We start from the raw sequence: 20964 nt of genomic DNA on the forward strand, positions 1-20964 counted from the left end.
CAGATCGTGGAGTAAATAATTGGCAAACGAAAGCTGCTCAGCCAAGCTGCCTTGCGTCGTTGGGCTGGGGGACTTGTGGAAACTCATAAGATGAATGAGCTTGTTTATGGTTCGGTGTGCAAAACGAGTGAAAATAATAAAGAAATTTTTGTTGATCAATTTCAATGCTTTAGAGAATTAAAAGAACAAAACTAAAATAGCACGCACATGTCAGAACAAATGTAAAAACAAAATGTGTGAATGAATGTTAAAAAAGGTGACAAAATATTGATGTCAATGTCTTGGCGGGAGTGAAACATATTTACAGACACAATGCTACACAGACGCAGACACAATCCGCACAGATACTGAGTGCACGGTTATGGATGACACTCACAAAAACAGTCACGGCAAAAAGGTGGGACGAATATATTGAACAACATAGTTATTTGTTAACGGAAAGTACACGCAGCGTGCTAGCGCAGATTGGTTCCCTTGGCTTTTTCATTAGGCGGTGTTTGTGTGGCGCATAGGCATAGGCGAGGGCAGCATTAAGAAGGGGCAGATGGGTTGGATGGGTTGGATGAAAAGCGGGTAGTCGCAGGACATGTTGGTGTGTTTGGTCTTGTGGGATAAAAACAAAGGGGTTTGGCCGATATTGGGAGGAGAAGTATTCGCTTTTTGAGCATACGGATCCGATTGTAGGATGTTTCCTGAAGCTACTAATTTGACTGTGTGTTCCAATACAGACGGGGGTGATAACTTTACAAAACATTTGTCCAATTGCAGTTGTAGGGGAAAATTTACACAAAGCGTCTCGATCGATGGTGGAATTTGTAACTTTTCCTCTGTGAACAGGGATGGAAGGGGTTTCGGAATGGACCGGGCTGGGCTAGGAAGGAGAAGGATGGAAATGGGGGCCAGGAAAAGGGAGTTCACCCTCCGACATTTACCTGTTTATGCTGGTACCAGAGTTTGGGCAGAAAAATCAAACCCAACGTCACGGTGTTGGTCAGCTGCGAGCGCACAAACAGCGCTAAGAACAGTGTAGACGGATTAAACTCCTCCAAATACCAGAAGCGCAGTATGTAGAACGTGGACGAGACGAGAAACTCGATCAGTATGGAGGCTACTAAAAACTGTCGCTCCTGTTCATGGAGAATGAAAAGAACAACAGGAAAATATGATTTTATCGCAAATGAACACAGTTAAGCGTGTATAAACTTACCCGAAATTGTGTGTTTGCGTTGCGGCTGGCGATGGCTAGCTGTAGACCGAAGCCGAGTATTAGCAGCTCGCCGGCCTCGGTTACGTAGTCCCAGCGAAGTGGGCGACACATATTGGACGCGACCTGCTCGGCGTCCATCGACTGCGGTTGGTCCATCTGCCACACCAGCTCGCTGTACTGTAAAAAGTCGAGACTGGTCGCGGTAAAGGCGGCCAGATAGCACAGCACCGCGACGATCATGGCGCACAGGTAGCGCAGTAGATCGAGATCTCTCACAACCCATCGATGAGCTTTTCTGGTGCGGAACTCCACCAGGTGACGGTACAGCTTGAGCACGATAGCACCGTAGCAGATGATGAAGCCCAGCTCGCGACACCACGGCTCCAGCAGGCAACGCACAGTCGATGCCTGCAGGAAGTGTAGCGCAACCTGCAGAAGCGAAAAGAAAAATTATTTCAAGTAATGAATTGAAACTTGTAATAACATGGCTATTAAGAATCAGTTTGATAGAAAATAAAATTATTCCAAAATAAAATTAAAAAAATGCACGTATTAAGGCTAATTAATGAAGTCTTTATACGGTATGCTTTTTAACAATACTTATAATAGAGACATGTTTTATTTCGAACACTGTGTTACTCATAAATGTATATTGGATATGTATATGAAATATTCTAAAACGTAAGTAACGTAATGCATTAATATAAGGTTTTACTGAATGTATCTAATAGTTTTTAATAACTTAGGTAAAAACATACAATGGTATGTTGTATGTAGTTGAAAGTTCTTTATTGCCAGCAATCAACAATCAATTGGTACGCAAATCATTTGATCTTAATAGAGCATGTTAGGATTGTATCATAAAGTTGTTGTGTTTCTGTACTTAAAAAGATATATAACTAGTACATATAACAAGATATTTTGTAGATATTTAATTTCATCTCTTTCGAAAATGTCGTATGTAAACATATCTTCTAAAGATTTATTATTCTCATTTTTAGATGCCCATATTCTCAAGAATTATAATTAATAATTACAATCAAATATACTAAAGAATATCAACTCGAAATGTAGCTACGATTAAACCAATTAAACCATTCTTTTATTTTCTAATAATTTTTTTTTTTTTTATGACGAAAGTCTCTTCGTCGCGTTCGTGACGAAGATGATTTTTGGCCCCGTATATGTAAAAGAAAAAAAAAACAACGACAAACTATATGAGCTATGTGGAGATCTCAATGTCGTGCAGCGCATCAAGCACGTCAGGCTCAGTAAAGTCGGTAAAGTCTTTTTAGGCAGTCCACAAGGATCGAGGGATAGGCAAGATGGAGGCGACCGCTGTTAAGGCCGGGATAATGAATTCCAGTTATATGATGGTATTCCAATGGATGATATAAACTCCTGTTGGGCCTGTCCGATAAGGGTGCCATAGAATCCACTTTCTGTCACAGAAAATCCACTCAATTGACAATTATATCACCAGCGCGCCATAATCGCCACTTGCCGTGCGAAAGAGTCCTTAAAGTGTGCCAAAAGTATTAGAGCTTCTAAAATAAGGTGTATTGTTTTTTTTTATATACTGTTATTATGACAGTTTCATATGAAGTTAGGGGTTCTTTTGAACATTTTTTTCCCTTGTCCATAAGCCATTACGTGCACAGTTCCTGGTAGCAAAACGGATCAGTTAATTATTTGAGATTTTCTTTGCAGTAGTTTCAAAGTTATCGAGAAAATTTACAAACCGAATTTAATAAAAATGAAAATGATAGAAAAATCTCACTGTGATCCTATCCATGTCCTCGGTTGTGTACATCTTTATTCTGAAGAGTCTGAGTTCACGTTATTGAACGTATTTTCTTTTGATTTGAAAAAGTTATAATTATTCAGAAAGAATGGTCATCCTTTTTGAATTCAGATCATATCAACCTATGCTTTTACCAGGCAGTGCTTGTATTTTTCTTCAAAACTTATTTTAGCGTCTATGTATGTAACAAAATGGAAAAAAATAAAATGTTCGAAATTTTTCAAATGTGGCACATTTTCACAACGGATTGTATAATGTTCCTGCAAATAACGTCTAAAAGTTAATTTTTGTTAAGCTTCTTGGAATTCCGTATAAATGGAACGTGGGAGGAAGCAACTGGATTACGATTCTTTGAAAAGCATGTGTGCTCATGCTGGGAGAAAAATCATTGCTCAGTAATCATCTCCTGCGAACCGAACCATCAAGAGGTCGTTATAGTACAACATGATGCATCAACTGCGGTGGCTCTTAAATCGCGACTCTTGTTGTGACCCCTCGATTGCTAGTCAATGATTTAACTATGAACTCTGAGGATTTAAATATGAATTATAGATCGTTAAGGGTATTATGTTTATGGTAATATGAATTGGATTGGCCAATCATTGCTACTGCTACTGTTTTAAGAACACACATGTCTGTGATTTGCGATTTTGCTCCTTCCCAGGTATACATATTTTCATATGATTTGTATTTGTATTTGTTGTTCTATTTGTTCGCTTGATGACCTACCATAAAAGTTTTTTCAATACTAATTGACCATAGCGATAATTTATATTAATTTGATTATCTGTTATTTTTTGATATTGTAAACAATATATTTCTCCAAAATGTTTGCCAAAAACTAACTAATATTTTTCAAAGTCGTTGACGACTGTACCTCGAAATCGGCGGAATTTCAAATGTTAGCGTACTTTATTTCACCCACATATTTCCGTGAATTTATATTTCCCTGCAATACAGATCTGAAAAAAAATCCTGAATCAAAGTTAAGTATTTGTCAATACATTGTTTATAACCGAATTTTGAAGAATCGAAATCTGTAATATCTTGTTTTTTAACTACACCAATTTCCAAGTATGTATTCGTTTTATTACATAAATTAGGCGAAACAATTGGCAGCTCAATAGTATCGCCGAATATGTCAACTAGAGTTGTGCCTCAAGTACCAGAACTGTACGATTCATTCAATTAATCCTAAAGAACGAATGACCTACGTTCATCTAATCAACGTTCATCGATTCTTTATAAATCATAATGTACTGAGTTGGTCAAAATAACGACCTATCCGTCGAAATACAGAACGTCCTAGTACGCTAGGTCGTTCGTTCCCGCCATACAAATATGAACGTGAACCGTAATACCAGGACGTTCATGAAAAGAACGTCCTACCAATCGTTATAAGGATATTCCTGGTCTACCTAATAATATATCAATAATATCATTCAAACCCCTGTATTTATAGAAGATTAGCTGTCCCAGCAATCCTACCATGTTTGTTACATGGAATATTTGAGACAACATCGTAAACTGATAGGCACTTTACATCTAGTGTAAACTGCTAGTGCGTCAAAGTGCTGTATACAACAACAACAACAATATTAATCTTTGTACTGGCAATAAACACCGTGACACGAGATTTTTATATTTATTGATTGATGAAGACAATTGAGTAGCGCGTGCAATTCCTTAAAATAAAAAAGTAACCTTATTAGCTATATCTTAGAACAGATTAATGAATATTCAAACGTGGAAACAGTAGCAATCAAGTCAAACAATCAGTAGAACTTATTCAATGCATTGAAACAAATGGATCATGAGGTCCTCTGTAAGTTCGCGCTCGTTCAATTCTAAGCATAAAGTTTCTGGGGCGCAGTGCGTGCTCGAGAGCGTACAAATTAATCTTAGGATGAAGCTTATGAATAAAAACAAATACCATTTGTAGTTTTTGAAACATTTTTTTAACAAGCCTTTGCGTGTGTAGATCTAATTTGTGTTCCTTGTGAAATTCCTCATGTTCAGCGTGAAGCAATCAACTCTGAGCAATCAACTTAACGTGTGTCTCTGTAACAACGAACTCAAATATCGACAGATGACCGTAGGAGACAGCATGCTGGTAGCAGCGATAGTAAAACGGAAATATAAAAGCTTTGTCAACTTAAACCAGCTGGCAAAAATGCCACTACCCAGAAACCAAACGTGCGACTGCGTATTGTGAAATAAATCTTTGCGACTGGGAAGCAATAAAATGCAAAGTTGTTAGTCTAAAGGTAGGAAGATGGGAGCGGAAATATAACCCCCATAGTGGGAGATAATGGGTGAATTTCTTGAATTGTTTGTTCTGTCGGAAAAAATCTTGCTAGTTGATGGTGTTGTACAGTCGTTCATCCTGCGTTCATCACTGGCAGAATGACATCATTATCGCTTTTCGTTCCGTTGTGTTTATTCGTCCGTTTCACACGCTATTCACGGCTCCTGTAATGCTAGGTGATGCATGACTGCAACGAGGATTGGCATTGCTTTGGTGTGGTAAAATCAATCGCAAATTGAATCTGCTTGTCGGTGCGACAACGGCAGCCCACAATGCGATATGAGGTATTTGCGAACCCGGGGGGACAAACGATTCCCTGAGGAGCAATCAGATGCGTTTCTGTGGTATTGAGCAAGATTATTGCGGTGAAGTAATCAAAACTGCAATTAATGTGGTTTTAAATGTTTGGTTGAGTGACAGTGCCACTATCAGTATTGATTTTACACATAATTATAACCTAGTTCGGTAGGTTTACAATCATACCAACATGCCCAATCCTGGATTCTTGTATATACTGAGCTTTCTAGCACAAACGGAGCGTTTTGTGAGGCTGTGCATGTCAGTTCCTTAACGACGGTTGCAATACTAAGTAGAAGAATAACATTTTTAGACGTATTAGCAATATTTCAGCATAAAAGGGAGAACAAAATTATAAAATGATCTAGCCAAAAAGGTTATTGTTCGTTCGAATGGCATAAAAAATATCGCTTGCGTAGTTTCCACTCCATTCTCTCGTAAAGCTCACAAAAGCAGCTTCGATTTTACGTGATGGCTGCAGAGGGGTTGCGCGAAGCAGTGTGCAAAGTCAACATTTTCTCTTTTGTACGTGTGCCGTTTTTAGGTAGATAAAAGTAAATCTTCGGCGGGCATCAGCCGACTAAAGTTTATTGACATACCGCTGAAATTATGTTTTCGGTGCTATTTCTTATACTATTTTTGATTCCAAATGTTTATCCACCCTTCACTCACACACACAAACACACACCTAGCACTCCTTGGTTTCCCATTTCGGGTATTCTCTTCTCTACATTGCGGCTTACAGGATATTCATTTTTTGTGTGTGCCACATTTGACCGCATTTCTATCGGTATAGAAAGTGAGACTCCTTAAAAATGTTGATTGAAGCGCTACTCAGCTACTGATACACAGCCGCTATGGAATTCATCACAGGGTCAGATCTTTTCTGCTTGATTATTGTAACTGATGCACGGAAACGGCTAGTCATGGCACTTTGTTCGAATTGAATGGGCACTCTGCTGCTGTGGTGTGGCTGTGTGGCCTTGAATGAGCGTCGGGAAGGAAAAGCCTCAATTTGCGGATGGATTTCATGTCGAGATGGATGTATTTCGATAGCCGATTTATGGGGAACTTTTGTTCGTAAATGGTCTCATAATACGAAAGCAGAATGTATGATAAATCAATGAGAAAATTTGATATATTATATGTGTACATAACATCCGTACTGTCAGTTCAAGTGGAATTTGTTATTTAACGTTAGTTTTGTTGTTAAAAGATTGTTTAAATGATGTTTAAAATTTTAACATTTATTCTCTGTCTCAGGTAGCACTAACCATAGTAAGTTACTGTTGTATGCATACATTATATTCTTGGTATTATTCAATCAACATACAGGCCAATTATGTGAGTCAAACGCAAAAGAGACGAACAAACCCATTCCAAACAAACCAAAATTGTATCGGTGTAATAGAAGGTTGTGAGATACTTCACAAGTTACGTTAAATATTTATTTCCTTAATATATTGTGCTGTTATTGTTATTGGTGTATTATTGTTATTCTATTATAACAGTGAAACCCCTCATCTAATCTCTAAATTCAAATCTAAATTGTTACCTCTTTTAACGAGTAACATCTCGCATAACGAGCAATACAATTAGTGTTTCTGATACATTTTTTAATATCATCAAAAAAATAATATGATATGTTTCTGATTATCAACGCATTATCTGCCAACTACTACCACTTTGTATCATACGGTGTTTCATATGACTTTATGTGCATTGTAGATTTGACTCCAATGAATCTAATGAAATATATATTTAAAAAAATCGTGGTTAAGAATATATACCTTAAACTTTGCTTTAATTGTAATGATATTGGCTTATTTTTAAAAAAAGTCTATCAGAATATGTTTAACAGCTTTATATCAACACATTTATGATTAAATTTTCATACAAAGTTTATGGAAAAGAGTCTCCCGCTTAACGAGTAAGATATTGGAACGGCTTAAACTCGTTGTGTGGCGTTCCACTGCATTTTTATTGGGGGACCTTTTCTATTAGAGCACCAGCTATTCCAAATCTATCTTGTCAGAGAAGCTGTTTTATAATGTTTCTACATCTCATAATTTTGTTATTCCAACATTTCTGCTGTAATAAATGATAAATACTCATTTCTGAACGTAATTACTTGTAACGAGTATGGTAGAAATTAAGTATATTAATAGAAAACTGAGAAATTAACCGTTATTGGGGTAACGACCTACGCGGTCATGCCGGTCTATAAAGGCTTTTGAGACTTTTTGAGTAACACACAGCCGGATTGTCAGTCCTTGATACCGAGAGACGTACGAGTTGAAGACTGTACCGCCGAACTTTCATTCTTTGGGACACTTTTCCTTATTCCTTATTTCGGGAGTTAAGTTCTCGAAGAGACCTTTAGGATTACTGTACGACACCCTTTTTGGACAGGCTCCTAAAACAAAAAGATGGCAACCTAGAATGGTAACAAAACCGCCTTGCTATGCGATACTATATTGATTTATCATACAAAGACATGACACGTGTCAAGCCGAGGAGGTGCCGTTTGAGTTGATTCCAGTATCTGTGAATCCTTAATCAATGAGCTTGTCAATCGTCATCGTTTTCCAGCTCGCTGATTAGCGCGTCGTTTATCGAATCGATATGTTAATCGTCATCATGTCATAAATTAATTTCCATTGCACCTGTTCCCTCATTACTCTTTACCATCTTGCATGTCTTGTGTGTGTATTTGCCCCCAGATACTGTGATATAATTGTCGTAGAGTGCACGGTGAAATAAAACAAGGAGAAGGTATGGGAACCCGCTGTTACTGTTTACCATCAACTGAAATGGTCAATATTAGTGCGTAGTGTTCAACAAACTGTACCATTCTATTAGGAGTGCTTATTTACGGTGCACGCTGATCAATAGTGCGGCGATGCGTAGAAAATGTTTGGTTTGTTGCACTGTCTGGCAGCTGAATGTGAAGCTCATTTTCATTGGTTAGGTGGGTGTACGTTTGATGATGTATGTGCACATGCATTGCAACTTCATCTGCTTTGCAAGTGCTTTGAAGTTGGTACGTATAATATAATTGATTGGTTGTTGTGACGCTTGTTGTGATCAATTAGACGAAACATTACGCTACCGCACAGATGCACTAGAGTGATGTAAAATAAATTTGAATAGTATCTGCTTGTGACAACCTGAGGAGGTGCATGTCCAAGGCATCGGTTTTGCAGGATTTTTCGTCCTTGGTAGTACCAGTAGCGCGATCACACTGCCATTAGGGAGCTTTATTAATAAGATGTCTAAGGTTATTGACGCAATAGTTGTTTCACTTATGTTTGTCATGAGTATTTGAAATGGCCGAAAAAAGGGAGCCAGTATTAAGTATTAAATCTTAAATTGGTCAATATCAGTTTATTTAAACATTTTTCTTCTTTGGCACAACACTCGTTATTGGCTAAGGCCTGTTTTTAGCACTAATAGGCTTGAATATCAGTAACCAAAGATCAGTTATCAGTGATTGATTACCCCTAGCAGGATATTCCGTCCAACTCATGGGAGCACGGTCCATATTGGTCTTGAACCCATGACGGGGATGTTGTCGGAAATTTAAAAATTGGTTCGTTTATAAATAACATAAATTAAAGGTAAGCTTTAAGGCTTTAAAATTCCATGTGAATATAATATATCCACTGTTTTGACATCAAAACATCCTTTAAGTCACTTCAGACATAGAACTATCTAACAAGGTGACAATTTCATTCAAAAGTTTTTCCCTTTGCAATGCTAATTAATTTTTCGAGTATTTTTTGTCGCCACACCCTCTCGTGCGGTATGCATATGCATTACGAACACGACAATTTGTAGCAACAGCATCACAGAGAACAAAAACGTCCTGTTTTATAAACATCCTCATTAGTAATTCAACCATAATGCTCCAAGTGCCGGAAAGTGTCGCGCTGACTGTTAATAATTATTGTTGTGTCCCAGTTGTTGGCATGGCAGGTGATGCTTGAGGGTAAACTAGTTTTCCGACACTAAACACGCACGGCTGCTGTTGCCGTGCATCACATGATAGAATGGTCGAACAGATCCATCTACAACACATCCACCCCGAAATGGTCGTTCATCAAAGAAGGGAGAGGATGAGGGGATAGCAGATGGTCGAGACGAAACACCAAGTGCACGGGACGGGATGGAATCAAGAGAAATCTTCCTGATGGAACCGCACCGTTGGAGTTGCTGTTGGAGCCGGTGGAGCATATTTTGCAACTTTAATGATGACTGGAAACTTTTGATTAAAATTGTTGTCGAACAATAACCGGGGGTTTGGGCGGTTGTGTGTTACGTGGTCACGTGATCACGATAAAAATGAGTGTGATGCGGGTCGCTTGTGGATTGTTTCTTTTTTCCGGTTGATGGTTTGTTTTTGGAGCAAATTTTCTTTCCGTATTCAGCAAGAATACTAAAAGAGCTAGAAAAAGAGTAAAATCCGGTTCAATGTCACGTTATTTTGTTTTGTTTAGTCGGTTGAAAGTTTTACCGAGTCTACCGTAAAAATTTCGGTCGTTCTCTATTTATAAACCCAACCAATGGTGCGTGACGCTATCGGCCCGCTAAGGGTTTGCTTTACTTAAAAAAAAAAAATCCCTTCACCAACCAGGTCACCACACTGAGCAGGATAGCCGCTGAATTTTTCATGATGGTTCACTTCATCGTGGCCTACTTAATGGTTTCCAGTCTTGTCAAATCATTCGCGAAACAGTTTGCCGCACCAGGAAAGGGCAAGGGGTGCTCGAGAAAATGGGGATGAGATTTTTAAATTAATTCTCTTCGACGTGTAACGGCGGGGTGCAGCAATGGGTCACGGGTGAATAATATTGATGACAGTTTCATTTTCATACATTTTTCCCTCGCGCAATTGGGTGCTGCTCGTGTTGGCACGACGGGTGAATTATTAAGAACGGTTTGCCGTGCCTTTTTGCCATTTTCCAGTACGAGAGCAGACGGTGCATGTCGTTTAGTTTCCGGTTAAATGGTTAATTTGCTAATTAATCTTGTTGCAGAAAAACAATCCAGTTTGGTTTTGATGGCTTGTTAATTGATAGCTTTCCGTTTTCTGTTTCAAATTTTAATTATTCACTAAAACCTTTAAAGTTAATGAATTGTTTCCCATTTAACTAAAGCCGATAATTATGTTTTTATTTTGCAATGAGTGAAAAAAGTTTAAAGATATCTACGATCACTTACCGCTAAGTATAGAAGTAAAATGCCGAATAAAATTGTTTCTAAAATGGTCCACATCCCGGTGGCAATGGTCTGTATTGTAAAAGGGAGTAAAATGCAAAGAAAGCATAGAATAGCAAGAAACACCGTTCATTATATGCAGTGAAAATGTTAAGATAGTAAACGCTCCTGAGCCATACGTACCTTGCACTTCCGTTGGCGGAACACAATTAACGCTAACACTAAACAACAAAGCATACAAGCTCCTAAGATAGCACCGATCGTAGCCTTCATGAGTGTTTCGGTGCTAAAGTCCTCGTCCGGGCTGCTGCAGCTACCCTCCGAATCACACTCGCATGCGCTTGGGCAAGGAATGCAGCTAAAACGAAGCAAGGAAGCGGTCGTATCGGTGGAGGATGGTTTTAGTGAACTTTTTGAACACTAACTTCGTTTTCAAGGCGAGTTTTGCGCTTACCTAAAGTTTGTAATGTTGCCATCGTCTTTCTCAGATGAAAACCCCTGTATTGATTCGTTGGGAATGTAGTAACCGGGGCGACAGACGCAAGTATACTTGCCCCGGGGCTTGGAGGCGTCCAGCTCGGACAGCAGACAGAAGGTGGACTCACGATCGCAAACATGACGACGGCCAAAAATCGATTCCAGGGCATCGTTGCATTGATCCACGTCGGCTGCAATGAACGCCGAAGCTACGATTCTGTTGGAAAGGAATTTTGTAAAAAGAAGGATTCATTAGTAGGTATTAAGCTTGAGCAACTAGTCCTTGAGAAAGTGTTTGAGTAAATGCCTTGTACCCGAATGTATCTCATTTAGTTATGTATAGAATATCTTTTACCGGTGTTTAAAAAATCATAATAAAATGTAAATGAAATAATTTTAGCTAATACAACAATTGAAAGTTTCCACGATACTACTCAGCTAGTTTTTTAGTTTTAGTTTTCTTAAATATAGAGTTTGACAGTTGGCTGCTCAAACTCAAAAGCAAATGCCAAACTTGCCTCAGGTTTTTAGCCTACATCGTGGTGGTTAGCCTACATGTGGGCATATGGATCTTAATTCTTTTGTCATTATTGGGGTCTTTGTCGATATTAACCAGCTGTTTTACATGGAATTTGGCACTTGGTGGCTGAAATCATGTTAACACTCCATACAAAACCACACATAAAACTATCAGCAGATTTTCACCCTACATTATTTCATCCAGAAAAATTTGTAAACAAACGCCGATTCGTCGTTAGCTCATGACGGAATGATAGTTTTTCGCTGTGTTGAAGAAAGAAAAAATGGCTTCGAAAGTCTTTTTTAGTGCAATAAAAGTACTATAATTCATTCAAAAAATAATAATAATAATTATAAAATGTATCTTTTTTGAACACAACTGCTAACATGAAATATGGTGGAGCGTAACAGTCAAATGGATACAACCCGGGTGATAAATACTATTATTTTAACAGACTGAAAATTAAAGCTTTCTGGCTTAAAATATAGGAGGAACCATTAATGTAATTTTCTATGGAGAATGGTGGAAGGGGAGTAACAGTTGATAATGGATTAAAATGAAACTTTGGACTTCCTAACTATCAAATGAAGATTACACCGACCTGTAGTACTTTATGAACAATGACCTAGATTATTTCAGCTTGAAAAAATTTAAACAAATACTGATTCGCCTCAGGCTTGATCAGGTTCCTGAAGCATACATACTTTGTAGGGAAAGGTTTAAGGCAAATTTAAACTTTGCTTTAACGAGTATTAACAGTACTATAAGTCATTTCAAACTGCAAATGAATAACAAAACGATTTTGTGATGCATTTTATGCTATACAAAATTGTAGAAATTCAATATGATGGAACGCAACTGTCATTAAAGTATGGAGAATCATCAACCCGGTTGATGCATATTGTTTCACACATTGGCCTTCCCAGAAAGTTTAGTTTTGATGTAGTAACATGGAAAGTATGTAAGATTAACGCATATGAAAAAAACACTGCTTCCCAATAAACTTCTGTATTTTTCATAAAAAAGTAACCAAAACTTTTCAATGTTGGTAGAGCTAGATACAAGATTATACCATATAATAATCTAATAATCCCATGAATTCTCGTGTCAGCTAAAAAAAATCAGTATTATTAGTATCAGCAGGTTTATCAGCAGGTAAGTAATAGTGTTGTTACAAATCCAGCCGTACTTCGCGAATGCTTAATTAAGACCTCCTCCGTCTCCGTCCATGGAGCCTGGAAGACGGCACCAAACAGAAAAGTGGACATATAATTATGCCCGCTGCTTGTTGATGGATATCCTTTGTTCTCGTGAAATAGTCTCGTAAGAATAAGCCCGAGGCGGTGATGAAATAATGTTAATTAACTCCTCGGGGCCATTTTGCGAAGTAAAAAAGGAAGCTAGTGCAAGAAGAAAAGAAACAAGAAAAAGGCCAAATCGTGGATGGAAATGCTTGGACTGTTACATCGCTGTTACAGTACTGTTCACCCGTGCGCTTCATTTGGCCACCAAACAGGCATGCGGGCAATTGGGCTGTTGTGTTAAATGTATTCTTGCTATCCTTTCCGGGAATGAGTTCAGTTTTAGGATGTTGAAAGTATCCGCTTTCGGGGAAGCAACCACTCGGAGCTGTTTTTAGAATGTCCAGTATTGCTGCCAATACGCAGCATGGACAACGTGCAGAATTTGGAATAGAGCCATGAGAAGGGTACGAGTAGGCGGAATAGGGAACGGGTGCCGAGGCTCATTTGATGCGGATGTCACTAATGAAAAGTCTCCGTGTTAAGTCAGATAGTTGTGCGATAGAAATCTCAAACATTTGCCTCCCCTGTTTGGTTCGGGGTTTTTTAGCGCAACACACACATTTGTTAGCACCGCCTGGGCAATAGTCGTTTGCTTGTTATCGTGTTATTAGCATCGTTGGTAATTTTTTCGGAATTCGAGACAAGTACATTTCCCTTAGGAGGGATTGTGAAATTAATGACATTTCCTCGTACTCGTGAGGCTTTGTGGGATCGTTTGGTAACGAGTTCGAAGCGTTTCTGATTGCGTCGTTCAAATTCCTACAAATACTGTTCAAAATTGGTTAATACTCCTAAAATTAATTCTCGAACAAGCGCTTTTGCTAACATCAAAGTGTCGTTTTGGTTTATTGTTCTGATTGGAAGTAACTTCAAGGGATTATCCGGGACACACAAATTATGGAGGTAATTTCTTTGGGCTTGTAAACCAAATAGGTTTGCCTGTTCCGGTAATTTTATAATGAATATCAGTGCAGGAAACGTTGCAATGGTTATAAATACATACTTAAAACAATGTCAATGGCTTGTAAGATATTTAGTACAATGATTCATCATCAAAAATCATGTTTTATGGTCGACATTTATGACATTTAAATATTTCATTCAAAATGGTGCAAATTTCCAAAATTTGCACTTTTTATAACTAAAACAATCAAATGTTTTGATTTTGGTAACATGCCAATTGATTTTTACATATGATACAAATACAATAACAATTCAATTAAATTGGTTCTTGAATCAGTGTGATGATTTTCAAAAAATGTTTTTTTAAATTTTTTAATATTTAATTTTAGTATTAGCGTTCGTTACCAATAGTGATGCAATTGGGAGTGGTGAAGATAACTTTTAATGAACGTATTTTTTTTATTAATGTCAATAATGGAAACATGTGAATAGTTTACCATTTAATTAGGGATATATCGTATTTCCTTCGTAAATATAACCATTTATACCATTCAACATAACAAAAAATCATATTCCGCTGTACCATTAATGGTGTTATGGTTCTTATAGTCATCGTATTGTGTTCCTGTAGTGGTGGTAGCGATAAATTGTACATAATTTTTCATTCCAATCATACATAATTAAGAGTTATGGAATCTCTTTGCTGCTGACGAACGAATGAAATCGTGGAATGAAGAAGTTTGTGAATAATTAGCCGGCCCGGATGGAAGTATTCGTTGGCCTGTAGAGATTTGCTACTCTAGCACTCGCGGTAACCAACTGATAAGTGTTACATAGAAGGAAGGTGTTACCAAACTTAACTTACTTGACACCCTGTGACTCCACGGTAACGCTGTACGGCCAAAGCCACCGTCCGTAGAGGGGGCCGCAGTCACGAAACGGAGCACCCCAGAACTGTGCGCCATTGCTCTGGTTCCATGCAGCTCCCAACTCGCGCCAGTACGTTGACAGGAAGTTCTTGCTCTCGGACAGATTGACGTGCGCGCTGTCGATCTGATCCCGAAACTGTACCACGGCCAGTGGAAGCCGCGGGTACGCAATGCCAACTGCCAACAGCAATCCATCGTCCTGCTTCAGTACGCTGGTTGCCAGCTCGTTGGCTTTCTCGCGGGCGAGTGCAAACTTGCGATCGTCACGAGACGTACCATCTATCTTGCGGCTAGCGAGAAAATCGGCAAACGATTTAGCCGCACTGATCGTAATGTCCGACAGGTCGTAGAACGGATCGGGTGGGATATCGTCCAGGGCACGCTGTTCGCAGGGCGGGAGTGTTGGGGTCGGCGTGGAGGTCGACGAAAGCGTTGGTGGGATGGGTTGCTGGTCAGCTTGGGGTTCCTGCTGACCGGAAAGCTGTTCCAGTCCATGTCCTGAGTTAATCAGGAAGGAGATAAGCCCCACGAGCACCCAGCGCAGTACGTGTCGGTGACGATAGCAGTGGTATTGTTGGGACGGCGAGCTTGTCGGTCGCAATACAGTACCGAAAACGAGTCTAGCGAGCAGCCGATCATGAGCCGGGTGATGGTGGCGATGATGAAGATGACCCATCACCGATGTTTGTTGAATTGGATGTGAAGATGTATAGCCTTGATGAGCATCTGGAAGAATAGCAGAAAATGAAGATGATGATTAGTTGCATTAATACAATTACATCAATTAGCAGCAGATTGGTTTAAATATGCAGTCTTATACATTAGCTTTGTTCCAGTAGAAGCAAATCATGTTAGTGTGGTTTGTCAATTGATCCAAATGTGTATGTTTTTGCACAATCTTGATATAAAGCTCGACGTTGCATCGTGATTTGTACGTTTTCTACTGACAGCGAACATTCATCCGACAATCTCTTCAACACTTACTTAACGTCAGTATCTGACTGGAAATCAACGACATTCAATCATCGAAGGAATATGAAGGTTTAATGAATGTGCGTACAATTTAATCTTCCCACACTGCCGGTGGAGTAGGCTGCTCTCTGCCTACAGCAACCGTACTTTCTGGTGCCGATGGTTACCAAATAACTCTCCATTCCATTAACGATTGGGCACTTTAGCGCCGCCCGGCTCAGGGCATTTTATCGCCCGCACGTAGTTGCGTGCTTGAGCCGTGGTATTGATGAAACCGTAAAACGCGATACACATTCCCTTGCAGCATTTCTTGAGCGTATGACCTAATCGCCGGCGACACGTTTTCTCGAAACGGCATTTCCAGTAGGTTACATTTCGGCATGACGGCCAAGCGTTAATCTTCTCTCCGTGTTTGGGTTTCCCGGTTGCCCGATGGCGAAAGATGGTGACAAAGTTCAGCTCGCAGTAGTGTGTGTGTGTGTGTGTGTGTGTGTGTGTGTGTGTGTAGGATGGCGGATTTAATACCCCCCACCCCCGGGGGTCCGGATTTAACACGGGGAGGAGATAATAGCATCGCTAAGCGCTTCGGAAAATTCGGTTGCTTCGAAGCCGAACTTAATGACTTATAATGTAGCATGAGCGTGGGACGGCAACCCGGTAGCAACGGGAGGCGGGCAACTCATGAAAGATTTATGTCCAAATCGAAACCGCCGGGTTTGACCCACCCGGGTTGACAGGCTGCTCATTGGTCTCCCAAAGCGGCGGTGAAACAAGGCATAAATGAATCGGTTACAGGCGTGAACTCGCAGGTGTAAGGGGGTATGTGATGGTAGGGCATGTACCGGTTATCGGAAAGTTGCTCGCACTTAAACATTAAGAAGCGAGTTAGGCGAAGTGGTAATTACTCGTGCTTTCCAGCAAACGTCCCAGCGCACGGCTGTATCATTAATTATTCCGAGTCGTAGCTCTAGTGGCCGATTAACTAAACGGTTTGACGTTGTAAAGTGAAATCTATATTGGCTGTATCGGGTATACAATACGGTTCGTGGGTACATTTGTCGATTCGGCGATAGTGGGTCATTATTGTGTCGGATAATGTGCGTATCCGTTTCAATAATTTTTCGGAAAGGAGTAGTGTAGAAATCGTGCGCTAATAAGCGGCATGTAATGATAACGTCATCCCAGCGACTTCTGCTCCAAACCAGTAATGATTAACTTGTTTAACGAAAACCCCCGACTGCATCTAACATTTTTAAAATTCTACTCAGTACTCAAACAACATTGGCTTTCCGTGCAGAACTATCGTTCTTCAAATTCCAACGCCGCAAGCGGTGAAGCACGCTGAACGAAATTGTGGTGGTGAAATTGTCCCGTCCATCGTCTCCATCGTCAAACGGACGATGTAGTCCTTCTGTTAAGCGTGCTCTTTTCCGGCCCTTCAGCGGAATGATTTTCCGTTGGCTCTAACGAACCGTTAGAAGTAAATACATCCTAATCATGCATCATGTTGACAGGCTTGTCATTTGTCATCCCTTATTGGGGCGGATGGTAGACCTTCGGTATCAGGTACTGTCTTTAAAGAAAGGGCTCCCCGAGGAGAGGCCGGTCAAAACTTTGCCGGTTGACCGATTTTTCCCGTGCCCTTTATCTTTGAGGTATTTCTGCCCACTTTTCTCACGCTAGGTGGGCTTCCGCGGGGTTTAGAGACACAGCTGCAAGCCCACCCAAAACCCCATACGCCGGTGGATAAAGTTTGTTTGCTTAAGATGCTTGTCGCTCTATCTCTCTTTCTTGTGCATTGGTTCAGGGATATCTGGCGATATCGTTTCGGTTCTCTTCGACAAAGGACGAAAATGCTCCTTTCACTTTTAAAGTGGTTGGTGTTTTATGCGCATTCTTCTCGATGAGAAGCATGAATAAAAGGACTCTGGGCAGTGGTCGTCCGGATATTTGCGGGTTTCATGTAAGCCAATTTTGCGCTGTATCAAGAGCGAGAAAAAGAACTCTATCGCTCTCCCTCATACACGCACACAGATTCGCACACATTCACGCTGAAATGTTCCGATTGATGTGCTCCGTATAGCCCTGGAGTGATACGATTACATAGCTGAAGGGGTTATCCGTACCGGCATAGGGAAACGTTTTGTGGAGTCGAGCCAGAATGGGGTCACTTGAAAAAAGGTCATCTTTGGAATACTTTCTCTGTTGAAGGTTTGCTCGTGTTGGGCCATAGAACGATGTTATCTATGTCATTCACGGGCAGATTTGGAAGCGGTATGGTATGGTGGTTGGTTGAATAAAAAGAATTACTTCCCCGTCCCAAATCGAGTTAGTTGAAAAATTGGAACGAGATGAATCATGCTTGACACCAATAGCAAGAGCAGAAACACAGTTCACAATGAGGAGGGTCGGGAAATTGATCAAATCCAATGGAAAGTTTTTGAAAAAAGGGTAAAAAGTAAACGAGAATAGGTATACGGTATATATCAGAAAATGAAGAGAAGAAGGTAGAAGAAAATCAATTTTGTTTTATTGTTAACGTAAGTAAAAAGAACATGAAATATGAAACAGAACACACATTTTCTCATGTGTATTACAAATATTTGTATTAATAATGTACATGAATAATACATGGATTGGTTACACAGTAATAAGGATATTTAAATAACTGGCTTCAAATGGTGCTGTTAAAAAGGCAATTTAATAGTACGCTATTTCTTTGTTTTTTTTTTTTTAAGCCGGGCTCATGGTACAGTCGTCAACTCGAACGACTAAACAACATGCCCGTCATGAGTTCAAGTCCCGCATGGTGTATTTGCTTCATAATTAAATTTCAGTTTTTACCCATGATTTTCAACACATAACAAAGAACTGTCAAACTCAATCCAGCTTGAGTCGTGTTGAAAATCATGCTGAACATATTAAAAATTATTATGAAAGAAATGAAATATCAGATTGATGTGGATTAACATGTTGCACGCGGTGAATAACAATGTTTACATTTGAAAGTGACTTGGAAACCCATGTAATGCCAAAATTCCTGGGAGCAAGATTGAATCAATGGGAATACGAATTGAACCACATCCGCTCTTTGTATAAGCCAGCGTATCAAACACTAGACAGTCCTTTCGTTCCTTACTACGGCCATCGAATGTGCTTGAGTTTAACAAATATTTTAAGTAAGTTTTTGTAACCCCCATCTGTTGCCTACCGGTTATGAAACACTCACACAGAATGAAGAAAATTGTCAGAAATGAAGCATTAAATAAAAACAAATTGTTCAACTGCTTAACTTACTGAGAATCTTCAAACAAAGAAAAACGACAAAACAGTTTATAACATAAGTTACATCCATTGATTCAATGCTCATAGCGCAACCGTTTGTTTGCATCAAACGCATTCAACCGAGCTCATTAGTGTGTAGCGTGTTAATGCTAAAGCAACCAACGTTGTCATGGGCACTTAACACAGTGAGCAGAGCTCGAAGCGTTTCGGTATCTTTTTTTCCTGCTTAAGCTTGAGTGAAAATAATTTACAGTCACTTGCTGCGGGCTACAAATTGTTTTCACACGTTTTGCATCACTGATACCCGTGCAAGACATGGTGCTATGTACATTCCGTTCTTAGTGTGCATGTACGTGTGCGTGTGTTTTCGTTGTGTTGATTTGTCGCGTAACGCTTTCAGAGTGTTTTACATGCTTCCAGACATGCTGCTCCACCATTCTCCCCCGCAAATATGGCCAGCAAAACAACTTAAGAGGTGCAGAACCCCTGCAGATTGGATGGGGTATCGCATTGGTTATGTATGAGAAGGAGGAGAAGAATGCATTGTGTGAGCAAAGGTACCGAAGGTAGAAGAACCCACACTTCCTGAGGTTTCCTCACTCTTTTGCATCCACATCGTCTGCTTACTCTGACCGTTCCAAGATGTGGTGCTCCTTTCAAGCACCTGTGAATTGTGCTGAGATCGTGTACTTCTAGCAACCGCGAGCTCGTCTAGCGTTGCTCCTTCTGTTTTGTGACGCAGTGGTGGTGTTGCTAGGGTTGCTATTTGGCGGAACAGTGCAGTTTGCCGTTTGCTCAGGGCAACCAACAACAAGCAACTCGCCCTAATTAAAAGCAAAAGTTTTGAAGTGGCTCTTGCAAAATATCTCAAGTATTTGAATGTTTTAATTGCTTTTATAATACGATTTCAACGGCTCTGCGGCATTGCGCACCATCCCACAATGAGAGGTATATCCATCGGTCTGGGGTCTTTTAAAAGCTATGCGAATATTGTTGATGGAATCAGCTGCATTCAACATTCAGGGTAAGTGATTTAGCTTTAGTTAAGATATTTATTTAGCTTCAGCGTTTGTGCTGAACAAGATCAAGATGCATGGTCGCAGTTTTGTTAAGCGGGAAAACATTAGCCTAAAGATCGATGCGCTGTCAAGAAAGGATCTTGGGCGGGCGTTGGGTTGAGTTTATTGTGGGATTAAAAGATATAGAAGTTAAATATGAGCTGCAAGTTTGTCATTGTGAGAATCTTGATGGCATAGCTCGTCCATTGCGGCAAAAGTATGTTCAAGAATCAATCTGGAAAGTCCTGGCCACAGGCCTGGTATAAACATTCCAAACATGTTCAATTTTCTCAGAGTATTTTTGATTTTGTCCAGACTATCAACATTCATTTTCAATACCCGTATATACTAATCAAACAGTCCAATCAGTTTGGATGATATTTCGGTAATAGACTCACTGGGCTGGGTCGGTCTCGTGAATTTATGATGTTAGTTAGATTCAATTTAGAAGTTAAATAATTGTAGCGAATCACCCCATCCAAGAAGTGTTTCAACAGCTATCAAATAGTGCATTTCCTTCAAAATGAAATTTCAGTTTCAACACTTGTTTTTCAACACATAACAAACAACTGTCAAACTCAATCCACCTTGAGGCGTGTTGAATCATGCTGATGAAATAACTAAATCACTGAAAAATAGGTAAATCTTGCGATACATAATCAAACAAATTAGTCGATAAT

At 39.7% G+C, this 20964-nt stretch overlaps 1 protein-coding gene across 11 annotated transcripts in view; it reads right to left on the minus strand.

The window, feature by feature from the left end:
* LOC120902289 (probable G-protein coupled receptor 158) overlaps positions 1-20964 on the minus strand; it is a 63007-nt gene that overhangs the window by 18313 nt on the left and 23730 nt on the right. For all 11 annotated transcript variants that reach the window (XM_040310933.1, XM_040310939.1, XM_040310936.1 and 8 more), the window contains 6 exons: positions 14906-15695; positions 11291-11530; positions 11020-11194; positions 10840-10908; positions 1208-1636; positions 933-1127 (listed from right to left, as the gene is read on the minus strand). In XM_040310933.1, the coding sequence (XP_040166867.1) occupies positions 933-1127; positions 1208-1636; positions 10840-10908; positions 11020-11194; positions 11291-11530; positions 14906-15645 (1848 nt within the window). In that variant the 5' untranslated portion in view covers positions 15646-15695. The remainder of the gene's footprint in view (positions 1-932; positions 1128-1207; positions 1637-10839; positions 10909-11019; positions 11195-11290; positions 11531-14905; positions 15696-20964) is intronic.

Source organism: Anopheles arabiensis, chromosome 3 (genome assembly GCF_016920715.1).
Source record: "Anopheles arabiensis isolate DONGOLA chromosome 3, AaraD3, whole genome shotgun sequence".
NCBI lineage: Eukaryota > Metazoa > Arthropoda > Insecta > Diptera > Culicidae > Anopheles > Anopheles arabiensis.